This window comes from Panthera tigris, chromosome C2 (genome assembly GCF_018350195.1).
Source record: "Panthera tigris isolate Pti1 chromosome C2, P.tigris_Pti1_mat1.1, whole genome shotgun sequence".
In the NCBI taxonomy this organism is placed as follows: Eukaryota; Metazoa; Chordata; class Mammalia; order Carnivora; family Felidae; genus Panthera; species Panthera tigris.
In genome coordinates, this window is record NC_056668.1 from 92,582,602 (window position 1) to 92,599,442 (window position 16,841).

A 16,841-nucleotide genomic window follows, 5' to 3' on the forward strand; every position below is an offset into this window, starting at 1 on the left:
AAGAAGTTCCTAATTTTAATGCAGATTTATCAGTCTTTCTTACTATAATTATCTTAAACATAGTGACACATTTAAGCAACATTTTCCAGCCCCAGACAGATTACTCTCCTATATTATCTAGTAAAATTTTTAGTTTCACGTTTCATATTTACATCTCTAATTCCCTTGGAATTCATTTTGTATAGAGTGTGAAGATATTAGATTTTTCTCTTTAAAGACAAAAGATACCTATTTTCCTCAGCACCATTTATTGAATAATGTGTTCACTGTGTTCACTGTTTTAAAGTGCCACTTTTGTTAGTTTATTGGTTTTCAATTATGATCCATTAATTTATTTGTGCTCAGTGCACTGAGCCTTCGAATATCTCGCTGTCTTGACTACTAGTTATTTTTGTGAAATGTTTATTATTTTGAAGGGGGGTTGCAGAGAGAGAGAGACAGAGACACAAAATCCCAAGCAGTTTCCATCTATCAGCACAGAGCCCAACGCAGGGGCTTGATCTCACAAACTGTGAAATCATGACCTGAGCCAAAACCAAGAGTTGGACGCTTAACTGATTCAACTATCCAGGAGCCCCTGATTATTAGTTTTATAATAAACCTTGTTTCTGATAGAGTAAGTTCGCTCACTCCTTCAACTGATTGGTCATTCTTAACCCTTTGTATATGCACATACATTCTAGACACAACTTGTCATTTACACACCACAAACACAAACCTCTATTTGATTGATTGGCTTAGATTTCTATCAATTTCCCACACCTGGAGATTTCCATATTTTTCTTTTAACCTCAGTTATACACTAAAGTTATTTTTAAATTATATTTCAGCCTGGCTGGCTCAGTTGTTTAAGCAACCGACTTCGGCTCAGATCACGATCTTGTGTGTTCAAGCCCTGCTAAGGCTCAGTGCTAATAGCGCAGAGACTGCTTCAGGATCCTGTCTCCCTCTCTCTCTTTTTCTCTGCCCCTCCCCTGCTTGCACTTGCTTCCTAAGTAAATAAATATTTCATAAACGTTTAATTTTTCTATTAGAAGGACACCCACTCTGAATGTATTTAGTCATATTGCCCAAAAGTCCTTAGTTGGAATTTTATGAAGAACAGTGGCTGAGTTTTACTAAATGACCTTATAGAAAATATTGATGTCATTTTTTTTTTTTCTCCTATAAACTGTCAATAAGTCATACTGGTAAACTTCCAAATGTTGAACCACATTTGTATTCTTGAAAGAACACTATTTGATGCAGTAAAACCCCTAAAACAATTCAAAAGGCTCTTTAGCATTAATATTGCAGCCATCTAGGAAACTGATTCCCATTTTGGCTCCCTAATGGTACTGAGTTGAGATATAAACTTGAATCAAACTGTTTTAGTCTAAGAAGGCTAAAGCAATAGATGAGGATATATTCAGATTTCAAATCAATGTAATGCACCATTATCCTGTAATCATGTTGTATGTCACACGACTGATCCTTCTTCCTTCAGTCAAGAGAAGTATGTTCCATTTACCATGATCATTATGTCGATCTAGACTTACCATGTTTATTAATCAGTCCAGTGGTCATATATTTGGTTGGACTGTTATTTTAATTATACTTCTAGACTTAATTGTTAATAATTTATTTAATTTAGCTTCTATATTCATAATTGAAATTAATCAGTACTTCTCTTTCTTACATTATCCTTTTAAAACGTTAATATAAAGTTTATGTTAACTTCACAAAATGAACTGGATAGCCGACAATCTTTTTTAATTCTGCAAAGTATGACTATTACTATACATTAAGTAGTCTTTAAATGCTGGCACTCAGCTTTAAAATCATTTGGAATTTGCATCTTTTTTTAGCAGTGCATATTTAACTTATGCTATTTATTGGGCCATTAGAATTCTCTACTTCCTCTTGAGTCAACTTTGGCTATACTTTGTCTAGGTCCTCCAGATTTTCAAATTTGTTATATAGTTAACATTTTCTTACATCTCTTTCATAAATGTGATTCTTTATTGTTATGGTTCTATGTTTAATACCTCATGTGGAAAATTATATGGTGTAGCCTCCAAATACGAGAATAGATTAACATTACAAAATGTATTACTGTAATGTAACTGATTAAAGATCAATAAATAAAACATGTTCTCAATAGAGAAGGAAAGCTTAATTATATTTAATATCCATACATGATAAAGCATCTTAACAGATTAAGTATAGTCTTTTTTTTTTCATGTTTATTTATTTTTGAGAGAGAGAAGAAAGAGCAGAAAGAGAAGCAGATGTGAAGTGGGCTCTGTGCTGACAGCCTGATGTGGGGCTTGAACTCACGAATCATAAGATAATGACCTGAGTCGAAAGTGGATACCTAACTGACTGCGCCACCCATGCACCCCCATACAAACAGTCTTTAATTGATAACGGGGATATAACAAAAATACTAGTTGTAGAGCAGGTATCATGAGAAAAACTAGAGGCATTCCTTTTGAAGTTAAAATTAACTACCTGCTAATATTTTGCCTGTGTTCATCCAAAACGTTTCCACCTTCATGCCTTATCTCAGGTTATTTTCTCTCACTGGAAACACCATACTTTTGGAGGGAATCACAGCTCCATTTCTAATAAAATGATAAAAGCTGTGTAATTTCCGCCAGAAAAATGCATACATGCACATAAACACAAAATTTTATATAAACTATCATAGGATTCACTACACCCATTCTGCAAAATAGATTCTAGATTAAAAGCTGTCATCCTACATAAAGCTCAGTAGATGTAATGGTCAAAAATATTAACGGAGAAAGGAATAGGTAAATAAATACGCAAGCAAATATATGAGAGCAGAGGTAGATGCAAGCATTCATACCGACCTATGAAAATCTGTGTAAAGGAATTGTTTAAAACATGAAACAAAATATACTTGAGTTTTAAGTATTTATTTACAAAGTTCTTACCAATACACTGCTTTTAAAATACATCAATAGTCATTTACTATTTAAAAATGGCAAATATGTGGCACAGAAAAAAATCTATATAGTCAGTTATACTAATAAAGGAGATGATTGAAATTGTTACATGACAATTAAATGTTTGCAGTACTCCCTACAGATAGGAACTAAAAGTGCATTTATTCATAGGAACTTGATTATTTTGTTATCACTGACTATAAAAAAAAACAAAAACTATTGTGAAAATTAACATCAGGGTTTGAAAAATATTTTACAACAGCAAATAAATGTATTTTGATTTTACATTTAATTATAGGACCAAAATAAAAGGTAGACCATACACATATCTATGTATTTTACAGCAAATTAGTAAAACTGGTGCCAACTTTAGAATTATTTCATAAAAAGTATAAACACTCTATCCCACAACTTCCCCCATGGTCTTATCCTTCACAATAAAATTTCACACACTATCAAACTAAGTGAAGATTTGCTAGTGGCTAAAATCACCGAAAATATATGGTCTCTGAAAAAGTTATAAGTATACCCTAATATCATGTTTGACAAAATATACATTATTCTTTAATCTTTCTGTCCTTATCTCAATTTGCAAAAGTATTTTGAAACAATCTCCTTTAACCATTATTCTTATTAATAAGAGCAAATCTTTAAAAATCCACTCTAGATCTCGAAAACACTTGAGAATAAAATAAACTGCAACAGAAGCAGTTAAACAACTACTTCAAATAGCACATGTGAAACAAGTCCCCACTATTAATCAGGAATCTGTGGTTTTTTATCTAGTAAGTACTGTGATATCACTTAATTTCTTCACAAATTGAGATACACAAATAGGTATTTCCAAAAATTCATTCATTGACACTATATACAAAGAGATTCACAGCGGTATTTCGCATCCACCAATAAAATTTATTTACTGTTATCAAGTTGCAAAGCTACTAATATCGTGAATAACTTAAATTATTGGTCTTTGAATGAAGGACTCGAGGGAAGAGAAAAATTACATCTAAATCAATATAATTTTTTACATGAATTACCTACAAAAATGTAAGAGGTTAACCTTACACTTTAAAGAAGAAAATCAAATGGCATAGTTTAGTGTTACCTACATTCTTTCCAGCTTTCACCAAGTGCTAATGACAAGTACCATTTAAGTCAGTTTAAGTATGAAGTGTTTATAAGTTGCTCTAAATTAAGATTTTTTAAGCTTCATATCAAATGAGTTGTAGATCGACTTAAAGTATGACTTCTCCTTTCAAAGAAGGAAGGCAGGCTGACAAGGGAGGGTGATGGGATACCCTGTAAAAACAAGACAAATATTTTATACTTAAAAGTTTTCTTTTAAAAAATTATAACACAGTTTAGGATCATGCATATCATTTTAAAATTAATACAATTAATTGAAAAACATCTGAAAATTCTAAACTCTTCAAATAAATAAAAGAATTTAAATTAGGGGAGGGGGATAGGGAGAAAAGATAAAACTATTTTAGCATTCTGAAAAAAAAAAATGGACTAGTTAACTACATATTAACTCAAATGGAATAGATACTGGCTTACTGCTAGGAAGGTACTAAAATAACTTCAGGTTATTTTAAAAGTTTATAAATTAGTAAGTTTTTGAGGTAAAAAAACAAACCCTAGTAGTTTCTTCTTAATCATAAAGCAAAATTCAGAGGAGTGAAATTACTTCATGAGAAATAATTCTCTCTGATTAAAGGTCATACACTCCTAGAGAGTCTGTATCATGTGCGCAACCCATACATAGGTGTGTGTGTGTGTGTGTGTGTGTGTGTGTGTATGTGTATAAGTTTGCTCCATATAAAAAGCAAAATAGCAGCACTTCTTATAATAGAGATTAAGTTACTAAGCTATCTAAACTTATGGTTTCAGAGGTCAAAGTTAAATATCCTCAGAATTTTCAACAATAACAAAAAAACATGCACAAGAACAGCCAAAATCTAAGAGTGGGTATAAATCAAAATGAGTTCTAAAGAAAGCTACTACTTTATTTTAACATACATGAATGGCTAACCATACTAAGAGTCCACAGGTAGCTGGCTGTAAGTTCTCATCAACAAGGTAGTAAAATGTAGTGCTTAAAGAGCTGGGGTGGTAAAGTACTGCCATTCAAGTGATAACAAAGATGATTTAAGTAGATAGTATAAAAGCTTACTTTATTTTTAGGTGAAACATTTATGATCTGCCATATTAAAAAGCAAAATTTTATGTAAGTGCCATAAATCTAAGATTAAGAATCAGATTTGGAATAAAAATCCATTTTAGATCACAATTATTACTATTCTTTAAAATGATCATTTTCATAAACAGGAAAATTTCTAATGGAATTGACTTTTTTCTGGACTTAAGAGTAAATTACCTAGCAAAAAATATCTTTATGTGTCAATACACATAACACATAGCACAAACTCTAATAAGCCTAAACTGTTGTGGATTCAAAGAAGGTATAAAGTTGTGAATTCAAAAGTCCCCACCCACCTAATATTCAATGAAGAAAGAATACTTTCTTTTTTCACAAATACACATTTCAAATAGCTAATAAGCTCACATTAAACTTCACGAGGCTTGTTTCCATTACTGGCTGGCATATCTCCTAATTCTTCACAAATGTCAAAGATGACTTGGATAGGACTTTTTTGCAAATTTGAAAAATCAACAGTTCCGTCTAGTATCTCTGAAAAGCTAGCTTGTGAGGTAGAATGATGTACAGATCAAAACCAGGAGTTTTGAGAGCGCCCACCAGTAGAGTTTGAGCACTGTACATAAGCATACTTAGTAAATCCAACTGTATTGCTTGTGGAAACAAAATGGGCAATCTGTTAGAACAGAAATAAGCAATTGAGAAGAGGACATGAATGTCTTAAAGATATTTTAGGTACTTCTTATATTATCTACATAGGAGTGACAAAACTATAAATAATTTTCTAAAAATTTTCTGTAAAGTCCAATTATATTCATTTGAAGAGAAATGTTTATAATAGTTACTATAGATGCAGGAAGTAAACAAGGGATAGTACTTTGGCCTAACTGTATTTTGTCCATTTTAATTCATTTTCATTTATCAAATTTCTTTGCACAAATTCATATTATCATTGGAAGGCTAACCTTCATCCAAAATTTTTATAAACATACTCATAGATTCAACTGTAAGTCTTTGATGTATTAACCAAGACTTAATTGGCTTTAAAAAAAATAAGAATTATTGAATATTATGTACCTTATCTATAAATTTTATATAAGAGGTGACCACTCATAAAACTCTAGACCATTCATGATGTGCCAGGTACTGTTCAAAGCACTTCTCATATATTAACTTATATAATCCTTGCAGCTACTACTTTAAATTCATCTTACTAATAGTGAAATTGAAACAGAGAGATCTTAAATAACTTGCCAAAAGTCCTACAGCTAGCAAATAGCTGAGCCAGGATTTGAACATGTGAGTTCCAGAGTTCATGCTCTTAACCACTATTCAAATTGCCTCTCATATAAAATCACATCATATATATATGTGTGTGTGTGTGTGTGTATTTAATCCTTATAATAGCACTATATGGTTAAGTACTATTAACCTCTTTTTTTCTCAGCTGCAAAAATGAAGATAAGAGAAAAAGAAACTTGCTGAAGGACACACAACTAAGAAGTGACAGTCACTTGGGGCGCCTGGGTGGCTCAGTTGGTTGAGCGCCAACTTCAGCTCAGGTCATGAGCTCACAGGTTTGTGAGTTTGAGCCCCGGGTCGGGCTCTGTGCTGACAGCTCAGAGCCTGGAGCCTGCTTCAGATTCTATGTCTCGCTCTCTGTCTCTTCCCCTCCCCTGCTTATGTTCGGGTACTCACTCTCTCTCTCTCTCTCTCTCAAAAATAAAACATAAAAAAAAAAAAAAAAAAAAAAAACAAACTTAAAAAAAAGAAGTGTTACTTGCTTTTGTTAACCTTAGTAGGTTAGATCAATAATAATTTTACAAAGAACAAATACATCACTCACATACTTAGAATGTTAGAAATGTCCCCAATATTAAATATCAAATACATCTAACACCACTAGAAATTTGAATTATTCAGGAAACATTTAAAAATATACACATGAATTTAGAATCCATATCATCCTTCAGCTTCAGAGTTTATATTCTACTTGTCACAGAACTAGGTTTTTAAAAAAAACCCTCAATCTCTGCTATCTTATTGGAGCCAATCTACATAAACAGAACCATCATTATTTACATGAGTTAAAGTGATGGGACTCATTAAAATAGGTTTCTTTTCTGAGAGGTTTTTTAATGTATCTCAATCCCAATAAAATTTCATATCAAACTACACTCTATGTCTCTAGTTCATTAAGTGAAGTTTTTCTCAGTTACCTTTACCCAATAAACAAGTTAGAAGTTTAGAGATTAAAAAAAAAAATAGAGGTATTAACATTTCCATCTTCAAAAAGTTAACAAACTCCATACCAACTCCATAAATGTGAGTAAGTCATTTAGCCCATTAGATCAAAGTCACTTACTGCTAATGATGATGTGCTAGACAGACGACTCATTACATGCTTGTCATTGCTGGAAGGACTTCTTCCCTCCACTGAGCTTTGGGATGTCATAAGGGCTCTTCGCAGAGCTCTTTTTGGAGTTTTGGAGAAAGAGAACGCTCTTGTAACCTACAGTTAAAACAAGTTACAATTAATTAAGCCTAATAAATTAAGCCTAATAAATCTAATATAACTGGTAAGAACATAAACAAAGCCAAATACACATGAAGATTTTCTACAAAGATTATATGGCAGAATTAGAATCTCTTTGGACAAAACAGTGGAAAGTTGTGGTAGTATACTGTAGACTATTCCATTCTGCATTCATAAAGGACCATAGTCAATGGGAGAAAAAAGGTAGGAGGGAAAACAGGGTCTGCAAAGAGGAGAAATCTGGGTTTTTATCTGATTTTGCTAAAATTTACTCATGAAATCTCTAACCCAAGGCCACACGAACCTCAACTTATTTATTAAAAAGTGAAGGAGCTCACTGAATCATTATTCAGCATGTTTATCTACTATATATCATACACATTAAATGCTTGGAGATACAAAGATAGTTAAATAAAGGAGAAAGCCTCCCCTCAAAAGCAAACAACAGAAAATTGTAAGTTTAGCAGATGATGGCAGCAAATTTTGCTTAAAATATTAAAATGCTAGTTCTACTTTTTAAAAGCCCATTACCAACATTCTTACATAGTCCTCAACTCTGATAAGAAGGGAAGTGATCTTCATCATTAGAAGACTGAAACATACGTAAGGTCAGGAATAGATCCGAGGTCTCCTGACTCTGTCATGTGCCCTTTGCTGAAAAATATCTGAGACAATATTTAAGATGAGTGCACACATATCTGCATCTAAGCCACCATCAGTACATTTCTTTTTTTTTTTAATTTTTTTTTTTTAAACGTTAATTTATTTTTGAGACAGAGAGAGACAGAGCATGAATGGGGGAGGGTCAGAGAGAGGGAGACACAGAATCCGAAACAGGCTCTAGGCTCTGAGCTGTCAGCACAGAGCCCGACGCGGGGCTCGAACTCACAGACTGCAAGATCATGACCTGAGCCGAAGTTGGCCACTTAACCGACTGAGCCACCCAGGCGCCCCACCATCAGTACATTTCTACTGAAGCACAGGTCACAGAAGTATCACTATCAATGGAAGGGATAACAAGCGCTATAGAACATGCTGGAATAAAACTTGTTACCTCTATGGGCCATTTCCTAGAACCAAGAAAACAGCTCTGCTATACAGACTATCCTTACACTGATGTCTGTGGCAATATAATTTTAATATACTCTGAAAAATACATCTTGGAGACATATTAAATAATAAGCTCACTATGACTCACCTTTTTTGAAGTCTTTTTTATTGCTCTAGATGCCCTACTCAATGTACTGTCCATATCTTTAGTATTTACTTCAAAGGATTCTGGATCAGCACTGTAAATAAGATTCTCCTGTTGAAAATATAACACTTTTTATTATTTTAAAATAAGTAAAATAGAAAATAAAAATACACGACTGTTTCTAAAATCAAACCTTCCATATATATACACATGGAAGTATATATAAATGAAGTTACTCAAGATTTTTTATATGCTTCACATAATTTCTACTCTGAAATGTACTAATTTAAGGATAGTAAAAAATTAGCATTCACTAAATGAAAAATTCATTGCAAGGACCATGGACACCAAAGCAACTGGAAAAAGAACTCAGTATAAAATATTTTTAACAACACTAAAACCAACAAGCTAGAAACTTAGTGGACAAATGTCTAAGCATAAAGCCTGCTGTAAAACCAGTATCAAAAACAATTTTCTTGAGATAATCTATCTAAAATTAAAACGTAGACTTTCTCCTACGTTTTCCTTTCTTCCTCAATTAACATCTAGGTAGATTCTAAATTGGAGGTTCTAAACCTGTGATCAAGAGCTCCTAGAAGTGGCAATGGATAGAAATCAGGAGGTATGCAACCTCCCTGAAATCATGTGCAAATCTCTGTGTATGCATAAATGCAAAGGACATTTTTCTGAGGAGTGGGCTCATAGCTCATGTTACATTCTAAAAGGAGTCAAAGATTTCATGTAAGAACCATTGGTCAAAATTAACCTTAAATGAGACAACTAATCTGCAAGTAACCCAAAATATCACTTGCTCAAATTACATTTGGGCTTTTCAAAAAAAGCAGGTTAGACAAAAAGGTTTTGCATATTTCTATACCAATTTGCCCTTTAAATTTATAAATCTAGGCCATCGGCAAGTTCCCCCGCTAATCTAGCACTATTAAGACTATCCTCCAGCACTGTCATTCTGTGGCTAGAGAGACTTTTATACAACCCTATGAATATTGGTTTTTCTGGAAATGTTCTCATCTACAAAACGTAGAAAATATCTAGTGTAATTAACCCACAGGAATCATAAAACAAGATAATGCATAGTAGTCCTTTGAAATAAAATGTTAAGCTCCTTTACAAACAGCCTTAAATATTATATTCTACAATTATAAATGCTTGCTTTTTGGCTCTTCACCACTGACACCCACATAGACAGGCTTGGTTTTGCCAAACTTTCTTAAAACAAGCAAATCCACCCTGCCAGCTCTAGACCCTCTCAATCCACTTCATCCATTTGCTAATGAGTCCACAGCTTATCTAACCCCATCCAGGTAACCGTGCCTTTTTTTAAACGCACAATTTTTTTCTAAGTTAAAAAAAAAATCACATCTATTATAAAAAATTTGGAAGAAAATTTTAAAAATAAAATTTTCCACAAATGTAGTGACTGTTTGCTATTAACATTTAAACATACTCCTTACATATATTTTTCTATATGCACGAAATGTTTTATTTTAACAAAACTGGAGTCATTCTATTCAGTTTTATATCTTGTATTTTCCAATTCGCTGTATGTTATTGTTTTTTTCCATATCATTGGATACTCAAAGATATTACTATTAATGAAAAAATGATAAAAGTCTCTTCTGATTAGATGAGAATTAATTTTATTTCATTATTTTTGAACAAAAAGTACCTCTACTTTCTTCTTGTTAAGAAATAAATATTATAACAACATCAAAAAAATATAATACTTAGGAATAAACTTAGTCAAAGAGATGAAAGACATATACTGTAAACTGTAAAATGCTGCTGAAAAAAATTAAAGACATGAATAAGTGGAAAAACACCCTGTGTTCATGAACTGGAAGATTTAATATTAAGATGTCAATACTACCCAAAGCAATCTACAGCTTCAATGAAATTCCTACAAAAATCCCAATATTTTTTGCAAAAAAAAAAAATTTCATTCCAAAATTCATACAGAATCACAAGGGACCCCAAATAGCCAAAACAATATTGGGGGGAAAAGTACAAAGTTTGAAGTCTTAAATTTCTCGGTTTAAAAACCTACTACTATAATCAAAATAATATGGTACTGTCCTAAGAAACAGAATAGAATGGAATAAAACAGACTAGAGAGCCCAGAAATGAACCCTCATATAATATGGTCAAATGATTTGACAAGGGCATCAAGACTATTCAACAGGAGAAGGACAGTCTTTTCAATAAATGGTGCTGGGAAAACTAAATATCCACAAGCCAAAGAATGAAGCTGGATCCTTATCTTACTCCATATACAAAAATTAACTTGTAATGGATCAAAGATCTAAATATAAGAACTAAAACTACAAAACCTTTGAAGACAAGGAACACAGAGGTCAAAATTTTCAAGGCATTGGATTTAGCAGCAATATCTTGAACACAACACCACAGGCAGAGGTAACAACAACAACAAAAGCCAGAAAATTGGATTTCATAAAAACTGGTAAATATGCAGAAGACACCATTCAATATAGGAGACAGCAACCCACAAAATGGGAGAAAATGTAAATCATATATCTGATATATCTGAGAAGGGATTAGTATCCAAAATATATAGCAAATGCCCAAAACTCAACATCAAAAAAACAAATAACCAGATTCTACATTCACCACCTACATCTCCATTTTCTTATAGGTTTTTGAGATGGTTTCACTTTCAACTCTTGAATCTACCTATAAACTTATGTAGATATAAGGTTAGGATATACATCTAATTTTCCCTAAGTATTTAACCAACTATCTTATCATCATAGGTTAACAATCTTATTAAATTGTTAAAGTACTACATTTATCATACAATAAACTCTTATTTCAGGGACATGTATCCTTTCCATTGATCCACCTTTAATAGTGCAGTTGTGTTCGCATCATTGTAACTTTAAAAATATAATGTAATATCTCATAAAAGAAGCACTGTTTTTTTTTTGTTTTTTTTTTTTTTTGAGAGAGAGAGAGGGCGGGGCGCAAGTGAGCAAGGGCCTGGGTGGGGGGAGGGGGGGGGAGAGAGAGAAGAGAGAGAGAGAGAGAGAGAGAGAGAGAGAGAGAGAGAGAGAGAGAGAGAGAGAGAGAGAGGAGAGAGAAGAGAGGGAGAGGGGAGGGAGAGGGAGAGGGGGAGGGAGGGAGAGGGGGAGGGAGGGAGGGAGGGAGGGAGGGAGGGAGGGGCGGGTCTCACCCAAAGCAGGGCTTGAGCTCACCAATTCAGGACTCAAACTCACAAACAGTGAGATCCTGACCTGAGCAGAAGTTAGATGCTTAACCAACTGAGCCACCCAGGCACCCCTGTTCTCTACTTTTCTTGTTGTTGCTTTTTCTTTAAAAATTATCTTTGGAATCATTCTGTCAAAATCCAGAAATTTCCTGTAGGATTTTATAAAAACTATAATGAATGGACATCTTTATGCCAGCCAGCATTCTCTTTCAAGAACATAATGGATTTCACTGTAAAGTATATTGTTTTCTTAACATAGGTTTCATTCATTTCTTTTAAGGCTATTCCTAGATTTATACTAAAATTTCCTAAATCTACACACCAAGCTTTACTGGGAAGTGGGGTCTCCATTTCCCACACTTTCTAGTAGGTTACTGCCAGCATAGAGAAAAACTATTGATATGTGTGTATTTATTTTTTATTTGGTTACTTAAACTGTTACAAGTTCTAATACTTTTCAATTGATTCCTGTTAATTATCTAGATAATCATTTGCAAAATAACTCTGAAGAGTAAAATATCTTGACAACCCATGGGAAACAAAGCAGTCGGGACTGTGATTCAAGCTCTGTCTATCCCCGAGTCTCCCCCATCCTCATTCACATACACCTGCAAGGCTCTGCATTATTAAGATTTCCTACATCTTACAGTAGAGGGATCACATTTCCTACACTGCTATACATATTACACCATAAACTAAGCACAGCTGTCACTTTAGTTTTATAAACTTGATTTTGTTCTCATTTCATTTTCAATTTTAGTTTCATTTCAAATTGGTTTTCATTCAATCAACAAATGTATATTAAAAGTTATTTGATAGAAGCCTTTTATGTCCTAGATACAGAGACAAATTCATAAAAAGGATATTTTGACACAAATATATTTTCCTTCATGATGTTTTGATTTCAAAACACAAAGTAATTCATCAATGCTCATGCTAAATTGGTCAGCCTATGATATTTTTTAAAAAATTAAATGCTGAAAAATACAATGGAATTAGGTGGGACACAATTAGAAACAGTAAGAGAATTAATTTAGTAACAGTGGTTACAAAACTAACATACATATCAAAGATTAACCTGCATATAAAACTAGAAAACAACTTAGCTAAAATATCTCATTTATGAATAGAATTACAAAGAGAAAATTAGCTAGGAATACATTTAACAAGAAATGCGTGTGTCTACACTGGTCTTTCTGGAAAGAGGGATGAAGTATCAAAAGTGGCACTGCTGAAAACAGTGGGACAGGTGCATATGTTTTACTGCAGTACACTTTCGTCTATTTAATGTTTCGTTATGTGCAAATATTACTGTTCAATTTAAGTTAGTAAAACTCATAATATGAATATAAAACTAAATACTGGTAAACTTTAATTTACTCATTGAATAAAATTTTTAGATGCATAATGTATAATGTATATATAAAGAAACTCAACTCCAAGTGTGTTTAATTTTGATGAAATGCTTTTTTAATAATAAAGGCCCCTGAAATTTAAATCCCTAAGCAGTTGCTAATAAAGAAAAGAGACTCTTGGTCTTTCCTGTTGCTATCTTAACTGTTATTAAGTATATAATAACCCCATATGAACTGAAGAGAGCAGATGGCTTCATATTTCATATTCAATTACTTCTGATTTGATGAGGGTAGATAGATAGGAGGTCTTTCACATTTCTAGAAGGCTCTGGGTTCAGAATGGCTGAAAGGGTAAACATCTATGTAGCTCTGGTGGCTGAGAAGACAATATAGCTGTTTACTAAGATGTAAAGATGAAGCACTTCTTTTAGTTCTCTCTCCATAGAGGAAGGTAAATAGGGCAAATCACAGACAAAAACTCTAAATAGGGGAAACTTGTTTTCAATATTCCCAAGTTTTTTTCCTATTACTCTCCTTTTCTTATTAATAGTTCCCATTCTCTCTTCCAAATGTTAAAAATTTTTACTCTAGGGGTGCTGTTGCAACCTGGCCTTTCCCTCAGTTTTTCCTTTCTTGCCCCCCTGAGCCTTGCAGACCAGCGCTTGCACAGGGGACTGGGCACTGAGAGTGGTTAAAGCCACAGGGAAAATGGTGGAAAATTCACCATCGCTATTGCCAGAAAAAGCGATCTGTGGCTTTGTTCTTTTTTAAGCTCCCAATTTGGCTTCATACTATATATTATATGGGATTTTATTCCCGAATCTTGGCTAAACTCCTTAGACTTACTAACCTACTGGCCTCAAAAATATTGTGCAGTTGCACTGCCCATCTACCTCTTTATTCCTATAGTAATTGGTTATGTACACTTACTTGGAATAAACATGAAAAGTACCTTTCCACTCAACTCCATTCATACAATCACAGATAACTATGCTAAAAACCAAGGGCAGAAGAAATACCAAGAAAAGGCTATCCCAGCATTAAGATATATTCCATGGGGCACCTAGGTGGCTCAGCCGGTTAAGCTTCCAACTCTTGGTTTTGGCTCAGGTCATCATCTCATGGTTTGTGAGTTCAAGCCCTGTAATTGGCTCTATGCTGACAGAGTGTGGAGCCTACTTACGATTCTCTGTCTCCCTCTCTCTCTGCCCATCCCCTGCTTACTCTCTCTCTCACTCTCAAAATAAACATTAAAAAAAAAAAAAAAAAAAAGAAAGATATTCCTATTAGTAAAGTAAACCAAATGTTCTTTCTTGCAGCCAAAGAACTTTATGCCAAAAAAGTTAATTGTACGTAGACGAACACCAAGCAGATATTATGTTTTTGATGTATTAATTTTGACCATAATTATTTTGATTCTATTAATACCCAATGTTGAAATGTAAGAAACAAGTTGAACTTCTCTTAATTTCCATTAATATTACAAATGTTCTCAAGTATTAGTTATTAACAGAATAAATAAAATATTGCATCACCATATACCAGATTTTTAAAAAAAATAATTATCAGTAAAAGTAAGAAACCCCTCCCCAAAAAAACCTTATTCTTCTAAATCTCCAAAATAAAATTATACCATAACAAAAACTAATTTTTAATAACATACTAACATAATTCTAAAAACATTTCATGATTTACTCAACATAATAATGAGCCCCAAATCCACATGTACCTAAGACTAGTTCTGAAAACAAATCTGCCAAGTTCAAGATTAGAAAGTAGTAATGGAGGCTTTCGATTAAGATGGCAAGAAGTAGGGAGACACTAGTCTTGTCTCGTCCCTCAAAAACAGCTAAATAAACATCAAATCACTGCGAACACCCAAGAAATCAATCTGAGGGCAGAGAGCAAAAATGTACAACTGGAGGAGAAAAAAAATGCCTCATTAAGAAAGGTAGAAACTATAGAGAGTTGAACTGGGTGGAGAGAGAAGAGCTGCGGGAACTGCAATGGGGAGGAGGCCTGATCACAGACAGAAGAGCAAGAGAAAAAGAAAGAGAAAGAAGAATGAAATTGCACATAGGGAATTTCACAAGAAACACTCTTCCCCAAAACCAATGACTGGGAAAAGGAGAGGGGCTGAATACCCCTAGTTTTCATAAACAGTAGAACATAGAGCCTGAAGTTTTGGATGTCTGCACCATCGCCAGTGTTGCACCTGGCAAATTTAGCCATGTTCCAGTAGGAAATGAGGTCAGAGACCTAGGAGTGGGCAACGTGCTCTGAGGATTCCGAGTAGCACAGGGAGAAGCAGTTCCCCTGCCTGGAGTGCATTTGGGAAAGGTGGCATGGCCTCTCTGGGAACAAAAGACCCAGGAGGTGCCACTGAGCTGACCTGTTCACTAACACTGGAACAAGAATGCTAACTGAGGGCAGCAAGCCTTGGTACCAGCTTTCAGCTGTGCTTTATCATAAACTCCAAACTGCTGCGCAGTGGTGCAACTGATTTCTGGAACAAGCTGGACCTAGCTCCAGCGCAGTGAAACCCTCCCCCAAAGGATCAGCATGGGTCTCCAAAATTTGGAGCTCTGAAACCTAGCCATGTACCTGAGATAAAATACAGACATGCTGTGCTGCCTGGCAGGTGGACAGCTCAGAGGCAGGCAGGGTGAAGGCGGGGATCTGGTGGAAACCGGGACACGAGACAGGAGATTGTTCTGTGAGGGCTTCATGAAGAGTGGCAGGCTTGAGCTCCCTGCTCTGGGGATGAGAGAGCAGGGCAACTCCATTTTCACCCCGCCTATCAGGACTGACTGACTTCAGTGAGCAAATCAGTGCCACCAAGTGGAGGCCAGAGCCACTTACACCACTAGGGCAAATCCACCTGAGAGTCAGCACAGCAGGCCCCACCCCCAGAAGACTGGCACAAACCCCTCTCACACACCAAGTCCACTGATCATAGAGTGCTACAAAGCTTCAGCTCTAGGGGAAAAAGGATATAGCCTCCTTTGTTTTTTTTCTTGTTTATTTTCTGCGCCTTCCCCCTGACCCTGGGCCTTGGGATATGGAAAAGGCAATTTTTTTTTAATTTATTTTTTTTTTAGTTTATACATGGAAAAAACATCCTTAACCTACAAGGAAAGACAGATCAGGTTTGCAGCATATCTGTCACAGAAACTGGGCAGGCCAGAGGGAGTGGCAAGATATATTCAATGTCCTAAATGGGAAAAATATGCAGCCAAGAATACTTCAGACAGCAAGGCTATTAGTCAGAATAAAGAGATAAACAGCTCCCCCACTCCAAAAAAATAAAGGAGTTTGTGACCACTAAACCAGCCCTGCAGGAAATATCAAAGGGGATTCTTTGGGGAAAAAAGAACTAAAAGCAACAAAGAC

General features: G+C 34.5%; 1 protein-coding gene and 1 pseudogene across 12 annotated transcripts in view; one reads left to right on the plus strand and one right to left on the minus strand.

Moving 5' to 3' along the window:
• Positions 1-2,498: 2,498 nt before the first annotated feature.
• The window catches only part of ECT2 (epithelial cell transforming 2), a 64,374-nt gene continuing 50,031 nt past the window's right edge, over positions 2,499-16,841 (minus strand). For 6 of the 12 annotated variants that reach the window (XR_006207598.1, XR_006207597.1, XR_006207596.1 and 3 more), the window contains 4 exons: positions 8,853-8,960; positions 7,484-7,630; positions 5,527-5,794; positions 4,174-4,256 (listed from right to left, as the gene is read on the minus strand). Coding sequence is in view for 4 of the 12 variants with exons in the window: in XM_042956606.1 (XP_042812540.1) it covers positions 4,167-4,256; positions 7,484-7,630; positions 8,853-8,960 (345 nt within the window). In the remaining 8 variants the exon portion in view is untranslated. Of the gene's footprint in view, positions 2,607-2,955; positions 4,257-5,526; positions 5,795-7,483; positions 7,631-8,197; positions 8,320-8,852; positions 8,961-16,841 lie in introns of those variants that run through there. The other 6 variants (XM_042956606.1, XM_042956604.1, XM_042956603.1 and 3 more) reach the window with 4 other exon arrangements.
• On the plus strand, positions 14,157-14,805 carry LOC102966999 (annotated as a pseudogene).